Below are 14,342 nucleotides of genomic sequence, written 5' to 3' on the forward strand. Positions count from 1 at the left end.
GAGCTGGAAGGGCCACACCAGCTGGAAGGCCAGACCAGGAGCCCCTCCCTGCTGCAGTGACTCTCCAGCGCCCTCTGTTGACAAAGCTTAACTCTGCGGGTGTATTTGAAGCTGAGAGGCGGTACATTGGTAACAGGCACAGGAGGAAGGAGACATTTGAAGACTGGCTTCTCCCACACAGGGATTCCACAAGCTGGGTCACAGATGTAGTAACTGTAGGAACAGGGTCTGGGACACAGAAGCCCTCCAGGACAGGGCCTCAGCAGTGAGACACCCTCAAGGCTATTGGCTTGAATATAGCAACCCTCCGGGATGGAGTTTTGCACTGAGGGAGGCCCAGGCCATGAGACTTAGCTAGTTAAGGCCTCAAACGTTTCAAATCATGCTGAGACCCCTGGCACTGAGCTCTTGCCAGAAGATCACCCAGGGTCCTACTCTAGGTCACAGAGGCCCCCACGACCTAGAGAAATTTGAGACCAATTTCTCTCAAAGGTGGAGAGGTCCAGAAGGCTGAGGTCTCAGGCATGGGGAACCCTGAGGCCTAGATTTTTTTTTTTTTTTTTTTTTTTTTTCAGAAAAGGTCTTACTCTGTCACCCAGGCTGGAGTGTAGTGTAGGTTACTGCGCCTCTATTTCCTAGGCTGAAACAATCCTGCCTCAGCCTCCTGAGTAGCAGGGGACTACAGGCACACACCACCATGCCTGCCTAATTTCTAATTGTTCTGTAGAAATGGGGTCTTGCTGTGTTGTCCAGGCTGCTCTCAAACTCCAGGGCTCAAGCGATCCTCCCACCTCAGCCTCTTATAGTGCTGGGATTATAGGCCTGAGCCACCACACCTGGCCTGGGGCCCAGGCCTTGAACACAGAGAACCCATGGGCTGGGATCTCAGACATGAATGCTCTCAGGGCTGGCATCGCAGACACAAGGACCCCTGGGGCTCAGATCTCAACTTGGGTCAAGTGCACCTTTTCTCTAAAGGGCTAGATGGTAAATGTTTAAGCTTGCAGGCTATACCTTCTCGATCACAGCTACTCACTCTGCCGTGGTGGCGTGAAAGCAGCTGTAGACTATGTAAGTGAAGAGGGTGAGGCTCCTATAAAACTTAAAATAGAAGAACAGGCTGAAATCTCAAGCAAGGACACCATGGAAACTGCATCGTAAACACAGACCTAGAGTCTTGGTCTTAGGTGCATGGACTCCACAACCTCAGTCTCACACAGCAAATGGCAGGGCCTCAGTCTTAGAGATAGGGGGACTCAAGGGCCTGGGTCTTGGCTGTCAGGGACCTCTGGGACCCGGGTCTCAGGTATGGGATCTTTGACACCCGAGACTTAGACACACCACCATGGGGCCTCAGTGTCAGACTGCGGGACTCCCAGGGGCTGGTCTTGAAAACAGCAGGCTGGGCTTGGTGGCTCATGCCTGTAACCCCAGCACTCTGGGAGGCCAAAGTTCGCTAATCACTTGATGTCAGGAGCTAGAGACCAGCCTGGACAACATAATCAAACTCTGTCTCTACTAAAAATACAAAAATCAGCCAAGCATGGTGGCGGGCACCTGTAATCCCAGCTACTCGGGAGGCTGAGTCAGGAGAATCGCTTGAGCCTGGGAGGCAGAGGTTGCAGTGAGCCGAGATTGCACCACTGCACTCCAGCCTGGGTGACAGAGAACCAACAAAACAAAACAAAATACAAAAGCAAACTATAGGACCTGGGTCCTAGATGTGAGGACTCTGGAATCTGGTCTTGCCTGCGGTAACCCTCAGATCGCTGGCACAAACTGGGGTAGATGTGGAGGGAGCGGCCATCCTTGACAATGGGCAGCCTCTCAAGGTCCTCCCTCTTCTGTCCCCAGACCCGTGCGACGGTGTGACATGCCGGCCACAGGAGACGTGCAAGGAGCAGGGTGGCCAGGGCGTGTGCGTGCCCAGCTATGAGGCCACGTGCTGGCTGTGGGGCGATCCACACTACCACTCCTTCGATGGCCGGCCGTTTGACTTCCAGGGCACCTGTAACTATGTGCTGGCAACAACTGGCTGCCCGGGGGTCAACACCCAGGGCCTGACGCCCTTCACCGTCACCACCAAGAACGAGAACCGGGGCAACCCTGCTGTGTCCTACGTGAGAGTCGTCACTGTGGCTGCCCTGGGCACCAACATCTCCATCCACAAGGGCGAGATCGGCAAAGTCCGGGTATGTGTGGCAGGATGGTCCCCTGAGGTCCCCGGGAGGACAGGAGGGATCCTGATGACCACAGTTAGCAGCTCAAGGCTCCTTGTCTTCACTTGGGCCTGAAACAAAATGTCAACAAAAAGAATAATTCCAGCAAAAATATCACCCCGTTCCTGGGAATTAAACAAGCCTAGCCCCTTGCTAAGGGCTTTAATCTAGGACCTCAGCATTTCCCTTCTTTACAGACCTGGGTTTGAATCCAGCCTCTCCTCCTTATGAGCTAGGTGATGCTGGGCAGTTCACTTGGTAGGCCTCAGTTTCCTCATCTGTGAAGTGGGCATCACATCAGGGCCTGTCCCACAGCAAGGTGGTACATGTCACATGCTGAGCTCAGAGTCTAGTCCAGGTGAACACTCGTTTGAGTGTCTGTGAGGGAACAAGTGAGAGGCTCAGAGACCAGGACATGGAGAGAAATATAGGGAGATTGGGATGGGCATGGGGGCTCACACCTGTTATCCCAGTACTCTGGGAGCCCGAGGCAGGTGGATCACCTGAGGTTGGTAGTTCAAGACCAGCCTGGCTAATATGGTGAAACCCTCATCTCTACTAAAAATACAAAAATTCGCTGGGTGTGGTGGCGCTACTGTAATCCCAGCTACTCTGGAGGCTGAGGCAGGACAATCATTTGAACCCTGGAGGCGGAGGTTGCAAGAGCCAAGATTTTGACACTGTACTTCAGCCTGGACGACAGAGCGAGTATCCATCCCCTCCACGAAAAAAAAAATATATATATATATATATATATATAGTGAGATCACAGGAGAGAGATGGGCTGTCCTTTCTGCCCAGGGAGATGGAGATAGAGCTTAGTGGTAGCTCACAGACACAGAGGGAGGGATGGAACAGAGTAGGCGGTGAATAAATGATGGTGAGTGAGTGGAAGAGACACACAGAGAATGAGGGAGGGAAGGAGGAAGGGAAGAGGACGGAGAGACAGACAGAGAGAGAGACGACCAAGAGATAGAGACTTAGGTGAAGACAGAGGGAGACAGACAGAGAGAGACAGAGAGACAAAGATGGGGAGGGAGATAGAGATCAAGGGAGAAGATTAGAAAAGGTAAAGTGAGGTTTCATTCCGCAAGACCTGGGCCAGAACAAATGTCCACACTGTGTCCGATGACAATCCAACTATCGGAGGAAGGACTTGGTCTCTCCCAGCCCCCGGTGGGGTGAGAAAGAGGGAGGCAGAGGGCCAGAGCTGGGGCCGTAACACCTCCAGTGACCCGTTTGACTTCTTCCTCCTTCCCCAAGGTGAACGGTGTGCTGACAGCGTTGCCCGTCTCCGAGGCCAACGGGCGGATTTCAGTGACCCACGGTGCATCCAAGGCACTGCTGGTGGCTGACTTTGGACTGCAAGTCAGCTATGACTGGAATTGGCGGGTAGATGTGACGCTGCCCAGCAGCTACCATGGCGCAGTGTGCGGGCTCTGTGGTAACATGGACCGCAACCCCAGCAATGACCAGGTCTTCCCTAATGGCACCCTGGCTCCCTCCATACCCATCTGGGGCGGCAGCTGGCGAGTCCCAGGCTGGGACCCACTGTGTTGGGACGTGTGTCCGGGGTCCTGCCCAACGTGCCCTGAGGACAAGTTGGAACAGTACGAGGGCCCTGGCTTTTGCGGACCCCTGGTCCCTGGCACAGGGGGCCCCATCGCCACCTGCCATGCTCATGTGCCACCTGAGAGCTTCTTCAAGGGCTGTGTTCTGGACGTCTGCATGGGTGGTGGGGCCCACGACATTCTTTGCAAGGCGCTGGCTTCCTACGTGGCCGCCTGCCAGGCCGCTGGGGTTGTCATCGAAGACTGGCGGGCACAGGTCGGCTGTGGTGAGTGTCGGGGTAGCAGAGGCGGGGCTGGGGTCAGGGTCCCGTCTCTTCGGGGCTAGTTTGGTTTCACTCTGGTCCTCCTGGGTCTCTTTGTTTGCTTTTCTCTCTGTCTGTCTCTCTGTCTCTTGGTGCTTGTCTCTGTGCCTCGCTTTGCTTGTCTCTGTCTGTTTCTCATTCTCTCTCCCTCAGTTTCTTCTTGGGTCTCCTGGTCTCTTGCTTTCTCCCATTTGTTTCTGTGTGTTCTCTGTCTCTCTGTGTCTCGTCCTCTGTCTCCCCCTTTCTGTGTCTGCTCCCTATTGTCGCTCTCTGTGTCCTCCCACCCTGTCCTGTGACCCCACCCTAACACCCTTCTCTCTGTTTCTCTCCTTCCTGCTCCTTCATCTGCCCACAGAGATCACCTGCCCAGATAACAGCCACTATGAGGTCTGTGGCCCACCCTGCCCGGCCAGCTGTCCGTCCCCTGCGCCCCCTGCGACCCCAGCGGCGTGCGAGGGTCCCTGTGTGGAGGGCTGCCAGTGCGACGCGGGTTTCGTGCTAAGTGCTGACCGCTGTGTTTCCCTAAACAACAGCTGCGGCTGCTGGGCCAACGGCACCTACCACGAGGCAGGCAGTGAGTTTTGGGCTGATGGCACCTGCTCCCACAGGTGTCGCTGCGGGCCTGGGGGTGGCTCGCTGGTCTGCACACCTGCCAGCTGTGGGCTGGGTGAAGTGTGTGGCCTCCTGCCATCCGGCCAGCACGGCTGCCAGCCCGTCAGCACAGCTGAGTGCCAGGCCTGGGGTGACCCCCATTACGTCACTCTGGATGGGCACCGATTCGATTTCCAGGGCAACTGCGAGTACCTGCTGAGTGCACCCTGCCACGGACCACCCTCCGGGGCTGCAAACTTCACTGTCACTGTAGCCAATGAGCACCGGGGCAGCCAGGCTGTCAGTTACACCCGCAGTGTCACCCTGCAAATCTACAACCACAGCCTGACGCTGAGTGCCCGCTGGCCCCGTCGGCTACAGGTGAGGAGGGCTGTGGGCCAGACAGGAGCGGGTGCCAGTCTGGGGTTGCCCGAGATGGTAAGGGCTTCACCATTCCCCTGGGCACCTTTCACAGCTTAGCTGGGGCATGATGGAAGGGTCAGAGGATAGGCCTAGGAGCCTGATGGCTTGGCACCAGGGCTGCTTCCTCTCTGAGCCTACTGTATTCCTTCGAAAACTGGTGTAAGAAAAGTAGCTGCTTTAGAGAAGGATGAGGAGTCAGTGACATGTGCCTACAGAGGCTCTTTGTTTTTCTTTTCTGTTTTTCTTTCTTGCTTTTCTTTCTTTTTTTCTTAGCCTGACTCCGTTGCCCAGGCTGGAGTGCAGTGACAGGATTAGAGCTCACTGCAACCTAGAACTCCTGGGCTCAGTCGATCCTCCCACCTTGGCCCCTGCCTCCCGAGTGGCCGGGAGTAAAGGCGCAGGCCACCACGCTGGCTAATTTTTCTTTTTTTTTGTAGAGATGGGGGTCTCACTATGTTGCCCAAGCTGGTCTGAGCTTCTGGCCTCAAGCCATCCTCCCATCTCGGCTTTCCAAAGTACTGGGATTGCAGGCTGCGCCACCAGGCCCGGCCTATAGATGCTCATTATTATTTTCGGAGGGGAGGTGACATGCTCAGGGTCCCACAGCTAGTAGGTAGGTGGTGGGGCCAGGATTCAAACCTGTGTTCGCTCTGCTTACCGCTCCCCCAACCCCCGCCCGCAGGTGGACGGCGTGTTCCTGGCTCTGCCCTTCCATCTGGATTCGCTCCTGTACGCACATCTGAGCGGCGCCGACGTGGTGGTGACCACAACCTCAGGGCTCACACTGACTTTCGATGGGGACAGCTTCGTGCGCCTGCGCGTGCCGGCGGCGTACGCGGGCGCTCTCTGTGGCTTATGCGGGAACTACAACCAGGACCCCGCAGACGACCTGAAGGCTGTGGACGGGAAGCCTGCTGCATGGCAGGTGGGCGGCGCCCCGGGCTGCGGAGAATGTGTGTCTGGGCCATGCCCGTCGCAGTGCACACCAGAGCAGCAGGAGTCCTTCGCCGGTCCGGACGCCTGCGGCGTGATCTCCGCCACCGACGGCCCGCTGGCGCCCTGCCACGGCCTTGTGCCACCCGCGCAGTACTTCCAGGGCTGCTTGCTCGACGCCTGCCAAGTTCAGGGCCATCCTGGAGGCCTCTGTCCTGCAGTGGCCGCCTACGTGGCAGCTTGTCAGGCCGCTGGGGCCCAGCTCGGCGAGTGGAGGCGGCCGGACTTCTGTCGTGAGTACTGCTCCATGCATGGTCCTCATAGCAGAGTCTCTCCCTGCCCTTCCTTTCCAGGACTGTAAGACAGCAGCCCCTTCCTCCTCCATGGGGCTCAGGGGCCACCTTCCTTCCTTTGTGCTGGGTATCTCCTGTCAGGAAACACCTTGGCACTCACACACTGAAATGCCCCAAGTCAGATACTGCAGTGAGAGAGAGTCAGTTAGAAACAAGTATTGAGAGTCTGGCCGCGGTGGCTCACGGCTGTAATCCCAGCACTTTGGGAAGCCGAGGCAGGCAGATCACCTGAGGTCAGGAAGTCAAGACTAGCCCGGTCGACATGATGATACCCCCGTCCCTACTAAAAATACAAAATTTATCCAGGTGTGGTGGTGGGCACCTGTAATCCCAGCTAATCTGGAGGCTGAGGCAGGAGAATGACTGGAACCCAGGAGGCAGAAGTTGCAGTGAGCCGAGATCCGCCAGTGTACTCCAGCCTGGGTGGCATAGACTCCATCTCAAAAAAAAAAAAAAAAACAAAAAACAAACAAACAAACAAAAAACACAGAAAGAAAAGAAATACCTAGTCAGAAACCTGGGGTCCAGGACACTCTTGGGGATTGGTGATCCATGTTCTCAGACATCCAAGGCATGTAGATTGGGATGACTGACCCTGCCTCAGTCACATAGCAGGGTACCCTTGGTTAGGAAGACCTAGTGAGTTACAGCTGGTCACAGAGCCCTGGTCTTTTGCACACACTGAAATACACCTAGCCACACAGAATTAGTCGCATGCCTTCAGTGGTATCTGCTTAGATTTTATACTAACTGGTCAGATACACTCAGAAAGAATCCAGATCCTGACATAGCCCTGGGCGGATCCACACAGATGCATAGTTAAATAGTCCTAGGCGGTTCCCTTCAAGCAGGTCTCCTGGTCACAGGTATCCTGCCAACTTCACCCAGGCACACCCTTAGACAGACCGTGTCAGAAGGACTCTGGGAGATGCTCCAGGTCAGACACCCACAGCTGGGTGCCCTCAGGCAGAGTTATCCCCTGAGATACATGTGGCCCCAGACCCCAGTCACATTCACACCCTGAGATACCCATAGTCAGTTCTGATCTTGCATAACCCGAATAGATAATAGTGATCCATTTCACCCAGGTAATCCTGCCTGACATAGTGAGACCCCATCTCTACAAAAAATAATAATAAGTCAGCCAGATGTGGTGGCTTACCCCTGTAGTCCCAGCCAATCCGGAGGCTGAGGCCAGAGGATCGCTTGAGGTGGAGGTGGAGGTGGAGGCTGCAGCAAGCTGTGATTGGGCCTCTGCACTCCAGCCTGGGTGAGATAGAGTGAGAGCCTGTCTCAAAAAAAAATCAGGCAAGCAGAGTCATTTGATCTTTAGAAATATTTGGTCAGAGAGACCTGGGCATGTCCCCTCCCATTGCAGGTCCCACAGTGAGTCCCCCCGTTAGATGTCCTGGATCACCTGTGCATACCCAGAGACAGCCAGGTTGACCTGAGCAGTTTTCCCACTCAGGGCCTCCCCAGACCCCGACTCGAATGCCTACATGGCTCATGCCCACCTTGTCCCCACAGCCTTCCAGTGCCCTGCCCACAGCCACTACGAGCTCTGCGGTGACTCCTGCCCCGTGAGCTGCCCGAGCCTCTCGGCCCCCGAGGGCTGTGAGTCGGCCTGCCGTGAAGGCTGTGTCTGCGATGCTGGCTTCGTGCTCAGTGGTGACACCTGTGTACCTGTGGGCCAGTGTGGCTGCCTCCATGATGACCGCTACTACCCGCTGGGCCAGACCTTCTACTCTGGCCCCGGGTGTGATTCCCTTTGCCACTGCCGGGAGGGTGGCCTGGTGTCCTGTCAACCCTCCAGCTGCGGCCCGCATGAGACCTGCCAGCCATCCGGTGGCAGCTTGGGCTGTGTGGCCGTGGGCTCTGCCACCTGCCAGGCGTCGGGAGACCCCCACTACACCACCTTCGATGGCCGCCGCTTCGACTTCATGGGCACCTGCGTGTATGTGCTGGCTCAGACCTGCGGCACCCGGCCTGGCCTGCATCGGTTTGCCGTCCTGCAGGAGAACGTGGCCTGGGGTAATGGGCGAGTCAGTGTGACCAGGGTGATCACGGTCCAGGTGGCAAACTTCACCCTGCGGCTGGAGCAGAGACAGTGGAAGGTCACGGTGAGAGCAGTTGAGGAGCAGGGGCGAGGGGCCTGTGGGTGGGTGGGGCACAGGCAGTGCTCAGCCCAGAAGTTGGGGGCACAGAGATGAGAGTGCATGTGCGAGGCCTGGGGTCCCTGAGGACAGAAGCTGCCGATGAGAACCCACAGTGGGAAGCCAATGAGGGAGGTGTCCTCAGGGACTTGGGAGCTGCTCCCCAATCTCTGTCCCTCAGTCTCCACCCTCTTTTCACCTCCACGCATTGACTTTTCTCTCCAAATCTCTCCCACCCTCTCCTCCCTCCCACTCCATCCTCTCCCCACCTCAATCCTGGATTCTGTCCTACTCACCTCCCTATTCTGCCACTCACTGGCAGGATGTGGTGCCATCAGAGGTTGAGAAAGTCCAAGGCTGGAGAAGCTTCATGGACAGAGGACAATCTGTCGGTGACACTATCCACCCGTATCAACAACAACAGCAGCTATCGTTTCTATACAGCTGACTGCAGACCTTTTGGCCGCCAGGCACTTCATGTCCATGGTGTCTGTATGTTTGTAACAGGAGTTGCAGGCACTATGACTTGCTTTATTTTTCAGAGTGGGGTGACCCATCACTGGCCCATAGTCCCCCAGCAAATGTGGAGCTTGAACCCCGTGCTGCTCTGCAGAGCTTTTCTTACCAAGAAGATCTGGTCTCATATGGAGACTGACATCTTAGTTACAGTGGAGGGGTTTCCCCTGATATCCCACTGAAACACACACACCCAGCTGTTTCTCTGGTAGCAGTATTGGCGAAGGTGCTGATACATTACTGACTGAATCTGGTGAACTGGATAGGCGTGACTTTTCTTTTTCTTTCTTTCTTTCTTTTTTCTTTTTGAGACAGGGTCTCTCTTTGTCACCCAGGCTAGAGTGCAGTGGCGCGATCTCTGCTCACTGCCACCTCTGCCTCTTTGGTTCAAGTGATTCTGCTGCCTCAGTCTCCAGAGTAGCTGGGATCACACGTGTGCAACACTATACTCAGCAAATTTTTGTATTTTTAGTGGAGACGGGGTTTCACCGTGTTGGCCAGACTGGTCTCAAACTCCTGACCTCAGTGATCTGCCGGCCTCAGCCTCCCAAAGTGCTGGGATTAGCGGCATAAGCCACTGTGCCCAGCCGACACGCATGACTTAATTGAGTATATTGCCTAATGTTTTCCAAGCTCCTAGAATAGCCCCTGACATACAGCGCCTAAACACATAAGAATTGTTGGTGTTCTTGTTAGCTGCTTCTTACTGAATCCCCCAGCTTCCCTACACATGTGGGAGCTCTTATTACCCCCCAGTTTACAGCTGAGGAAACTGAGGCAAGGGTAAGTCAGTTGCCTTTACCCTCTCCCCAGCCCTGCTTGGGAAGTGTGGCCGTTGACCATCTTTTTAGGGGACTCAGCCAGTAACATATCTTTCTCCTGCCTTCTCCTGTGATTCTTCGCATTTCCAAAAGAATCCAGTGTGCACTGTCTGTGATAAGGAAGGGTGAGCAAACGTGTTAATCAGGGGTTGATTTATTTATTTATATTTTTAGAGACAGGGTCTTGCTGTCTCATCGAGGCTAGAGTGCAGTGGTATGATCCTAGCTCACTGTAGCCTCAAACTCCTGGTCTCAAACAATCCTACCACTTCTGCCTCCTGAGTGGCTGGGACTACAGGCATGCACCACCATGCCCAGTTAATTTGTTTTATTTTGTAGAGACAGGATCTCCATATGTTGCCCAGACTGACCTTGAACTCCTGGGCTCCAGTGATCTTCCCGCCTTGGAGCCTCAAAGTGCTGGGATCATAGACATGAGCCACTGTGCCCCGTCCAGGGGTGGATTTACGAGGCTTTGTTGGTGCCTAGTAACCTTAAACTGAAACCACTGGTCCTCAGCTCATAGGTTTGAGTTCATTTCCCCAAAAATTTAGCCTAACTTTCCACCCGCTGATGCTTTAAAGCAAAAACCTGTGGTGTCCGTTTACTCTTCAGAAGAAAAACCTCCATTCATAGCTGCTAGTAACGGCAGATGCTCCTGAAGCATGCATGCTATGCCAGCCATGTTTCTCAGCACTTTACAGACATTGATTTATCTGAGGCTGACAACAATTCCGTGGGGCAAACACCTTATTTTCGCCTGAAAGATGAGGAAAGAGAAACAGGGAGAGGTGACTCTCTTGCCCAAGGTCACAAAGAGGGTAAGGGGGAAACTGTTTGAACTCGGGCAAGTGACTCTGGGAGCCATTATGGCTTATTAATGGCTGCATCAGTGGTACATAAAGGATAGCTGGAGGCTTGTTACTTCACTGAGACCTGTATTCCTTTCCCGTGGTGCCATAACGATCATCACAAGCTTCGTGGCTATAAACAATACAGTGTACTTTCCCACAGTCCTGGATGTCAGAAGTTCAACATCAGGGTGTTGGCAGAGCTGCACCGCCTCCAAAGGCACTGGTTGGGGGATCTTGCTTTCCCTTTCCAGCTCTGGAGGCTCCAGGATCTCTGGGCTTGTGACAACACCATTCTAATCTGTGCCTTCATCTTCATGTGGCCCTTTCTGTGTGTCTCTGTGTCTTTTTCTCTCTGGCTCTTATAAGGACACTTGTCATTGGATTTAGGGTCCAGCTTAATCCAGGACAGTCTCATGTTGAGATTATTACCCTATTACATCTGCAAGAACTTTATTCCAAGTAAGCTCATATTATGGGATTCTGGGTGAATATGTCTTTTGGGGACCACCATTCAATGCAATATCAGACCCTATTATTGTATCCGTTTCATAAATACGAACCTGAGGACCTAAGTGGTGAGGTCACACAGATCTTCAGCATCAGGCATGGGCTTGAAGTAGGGTCCAACCCCCACTCAGAGTTGACTTTCTGAAGCGTGGCCTGCGTCTCTCGCCTCCCAGGTGAACGGTGTGGACATGAAGCTGCCCGTGGTGCTGGCCAACGGCCAGATCCGAGCCTCCCAGCATGGTTCAGACGTTGTGATTGAGACCGACTTCGGCCTGCGTGTGGCCTACGACCTTGTGTACTACGTGTGGGTCACCATCCCCGGAAACTACTACCAGCTGATGTGCGGCCTGTGTGGGAACTACAACGGCGACCCCAAGGATGACTTCCAGAAGCCCAACGGCTCGCAGGCAGGCAACGCCAATGAGTTCGGCAACTCCTGGGAGGAGGTGGTGCCCGGCTCTCCCTGCCTGCCGCCGCCCACCTGTCCGCCAGGGAGCAAAGGCTGCGACACCAGCAGCGAGTGTCCTCCCGAGCAGGAGAAGAAGTATCAGAAGGAGGAGTTCTGTGGGCTCCTCTCCAGCCCCACAGGGCCGCTGGCCTCCTGCCACAAGCTGGTGGATCCCCAGGGTCCCTTGCAAGATTGCATCTTTGATCTCTGCCTGGGTGGTGGGAACCTGAGCATTCTCTGCAGCAACATCCATGCCTATGTGAGTGCTTGCCAGGCGGCTGGAGGCCACGTGAAGCCCTGGAGGACGGAAAGTTTCTGTCGTGAGTGAGGGAGAGGCAGAGGGGCAGGGAGGGGAGAGGTTGAAGTCCACAAGGGTAGACCCTGGGCCTTGCAGCCCCTCCCTCCCCAGGGCTCTGATCGGCACCCCCTCCTTGCAGCCATGAAGTGCCCAGCGAACAGCCACTACGAGCTCTGTGCAGACACCTGCTCCCTGGGCTGCTCGGCTCTCAGTGCCCCTCTGCAGTGTCCAGATGGGTGTGCTGAGGGCTGCCAGTGTGACGCCGGCTTCCTCTACAACGGTGAAGCCTGTGTGCCCATCCAGCAATGCGGCTGCTACCACAATGGTGTCTACTATGAGGTAGGAACCCAGTCATCTGGGGCAGAATATGGGGCCTCACCCTTCCCACTGCTCATCAGCCCCACAGCCTACTTGGTCTACTTGGTCTCTTACTTATTCTTTTAGAGTCAGGGTCTCACTCTGTCACCCAGGCTGGAGTGGGTGGTACGGTCATAGCTCCCTGCAGCCCTGAGTTCCTTGGCTCAAGCAATCCTTCACCTCACCTCCCAAGTACCTGGACTATAGGCGTGCACCACCAAGCCCAGCAAGTTTTTAATTTTCTTGTGCAGACATAGACATGGGGGTGTCTCATTATGTTGCTCAGGCTGGTTGTGAACTCCGGGCCTCAAGCCATACTCCCGCCTTGGCCCCCCAAAGTGCTGGGATTAATGGCATGAGCCACCTTGCCCGACCCATTCATCCTCTTTTTTTTTTTTTTTTTTTTTTTTTTTTGAGACATAGTCTTGCTCTGTTGCCCAGGCTGGAGTGCAACCTCCACCTCTTGGACTCAGGCTCACTGCCACCTCGGCGTCCCAGGTTGAAGCAATTCTCTTGTCTCAGCCTCCTGAGTAGCTAGGAGTACAGGCGTGTGCCACTATGCCCGGCTGATTTTTTGTTTTTTTGGTAGAGATGGGGTTTTGCTATATTGGACAGGCTGCTCTCAAACTCCTGACTTCAAGTGATCCTCCCACCTTGGCCTCCCAAAGTGCGAGTGTTACAGGCGTGAGCCACCACAGCTAGTCCACTCAGTCTCTTGAATGTCTCTTGTACCCACTCATTTCCCCATTCCCATGGCCCTCCCTTGGTCCAGCTGGTCCTCTCCCACCCGGGTCCCTCCAGGCTCCTACCTTTGCTCCTCTGGTCCACCCTCCACGTGGCAGTGGTAAAGAACTTTCTAAATATGACCATGGACTCTGAAGCTTTAAACCCTCCCCTGACTCCCTAGGTCAAGTTGTGGCTTTGCCTTCCAGGTCTGGAAAAAGGGAGCCTTTCTGACCACAAAGACAAGATTTTCATCTGTTATACCAGCTGCTAACACCCTCTGCTTCCCTCTCCCACTCTCTCTCTGTTGGTCCTTTTTCTTTGACTGGAGCATGTGTTTGTCTAATGTCCGTCTCCCTTGCGGGACTGTGAGCTCTCCGCGGGGTGCGACCGTCTCTCTGTTGTTCCCCTCACATAAATAATAGTAATAATAACAGAAAATATGTAGATAGTGCTTTCTATGTATCTCGTAATGTTTTGAGTGCTATGTGTGCATTTTTTATATATACATTACATATCTAAAAACTTTGTATTCTGAAAATTTTCAAACGTGAAAATTAAGAGAACAGTGAAATGACTGTCCATGTACTTACCCATCACTTCGCTTTAAAACTAAGCCACATTCTCCCAATCTTGTTTGATGTCTACCCCACGTATCTCTGCTATCTGAATGTTTTAAAGGAAGCCTTTTTTTGTTTGTTTGTTTTCTTGAGATGGAGTTTCGCTCTGTCATTCAGGCTAGAGTGCAGTGGTGAGGTTTCACCTCACTACAAGCTCCACCTCCTGAGTTCACTCGATTCTCCTGCCTCAGCTTCCCGAGTAGCTGGGACTACAGGTGCCCGCCACCACAACTGGCTAATTTTTTGTATTTTTAGTAGAGACAGGGTTTCACTGTGTTAGCCAGGATGGTCTCAATCTTCTGACCTCGTGATCCACCCGCCTTGGCCTCCCAAAGTGCTGGGATTACAAGCATGAGCCACCGCGTCCGGCCTACCCTTTTCATTTTATCTGAATTTTACATGTGTTATTAACTCAGTTATACTTCTATAGCCAGGCGCTACTATTTTCTGCAATTTGCACATCAGGAAACTGAGCCATAAAGCGGTGAAGTAACTTGCTCAGAGTCACAGAATTTGGAAACAGCAGAAACGGACTTCAAGCTCAGGCGATCTGCCCTTAGTTACTATGTCACACCATTTCTCCTACAGCAGAGATTGAGCGGATATTTTGGAATGAATGAGTTAATGAATAAAAGTGAATGAACAAATGTACA

At 54.0% G+C, this 14,342-nt stretch overlaps 1 protein-coding gene across 1 annotated transcript in view; it reads left to right on the forward strand.

The window, feature by feature from the left end:
* The window catches only part of FCGBP (Fc fragment of IgG binding protein), a 95,795-nt gene that overhangs the window by 61,157 nt on the left and 20,296 nt on the right, over positions 1-14,342 (forward strand). Inside the window, exons 19-25 of the mRNA XM_030912585.1 lie at positions 1,855-2,192; positions 3,483-4,056; positions 4,448-5,064; positions 5,789-6,332; positions 7,920-8,512; positions 11,417-12,011; positions 12,129-12,328. Coding sequence (XP_030768445.1) covers positions 1,855-2,192; positions 3,483-4,056; positions 4,448-5,064; positions 5,789-6,332; positions 7,920-8,512; positions 11,417-12,011; positions 12,129-12,328 — 3,461 coding nt within the window. The remainder of the gene's footprint in view (positions 1-1,854; positions 2,193-3,482; positions 4,057-4,447; positions 5,065-5,788; positions 6,333-7,919; positions 8,513-11,416; positions 12,012-12,128; positions 12,329-14,342) is intronic.

This window comes from Rhinopithecus roxellana, chromosome 12, assembly GCF_007565055.1.
Source record: "Rhinopithecus roxellana isolate Shanxi Qingling chromosome 12, ASM756505v1, whole genome shotgun sequence".
Classification (NCBI taxonomy): Eukaryota; Metazoa; Chordata; class Mammalia; order Primates; family Cercopithecidae; genus Rhinopithecus; species Rhinopithecus roxellana.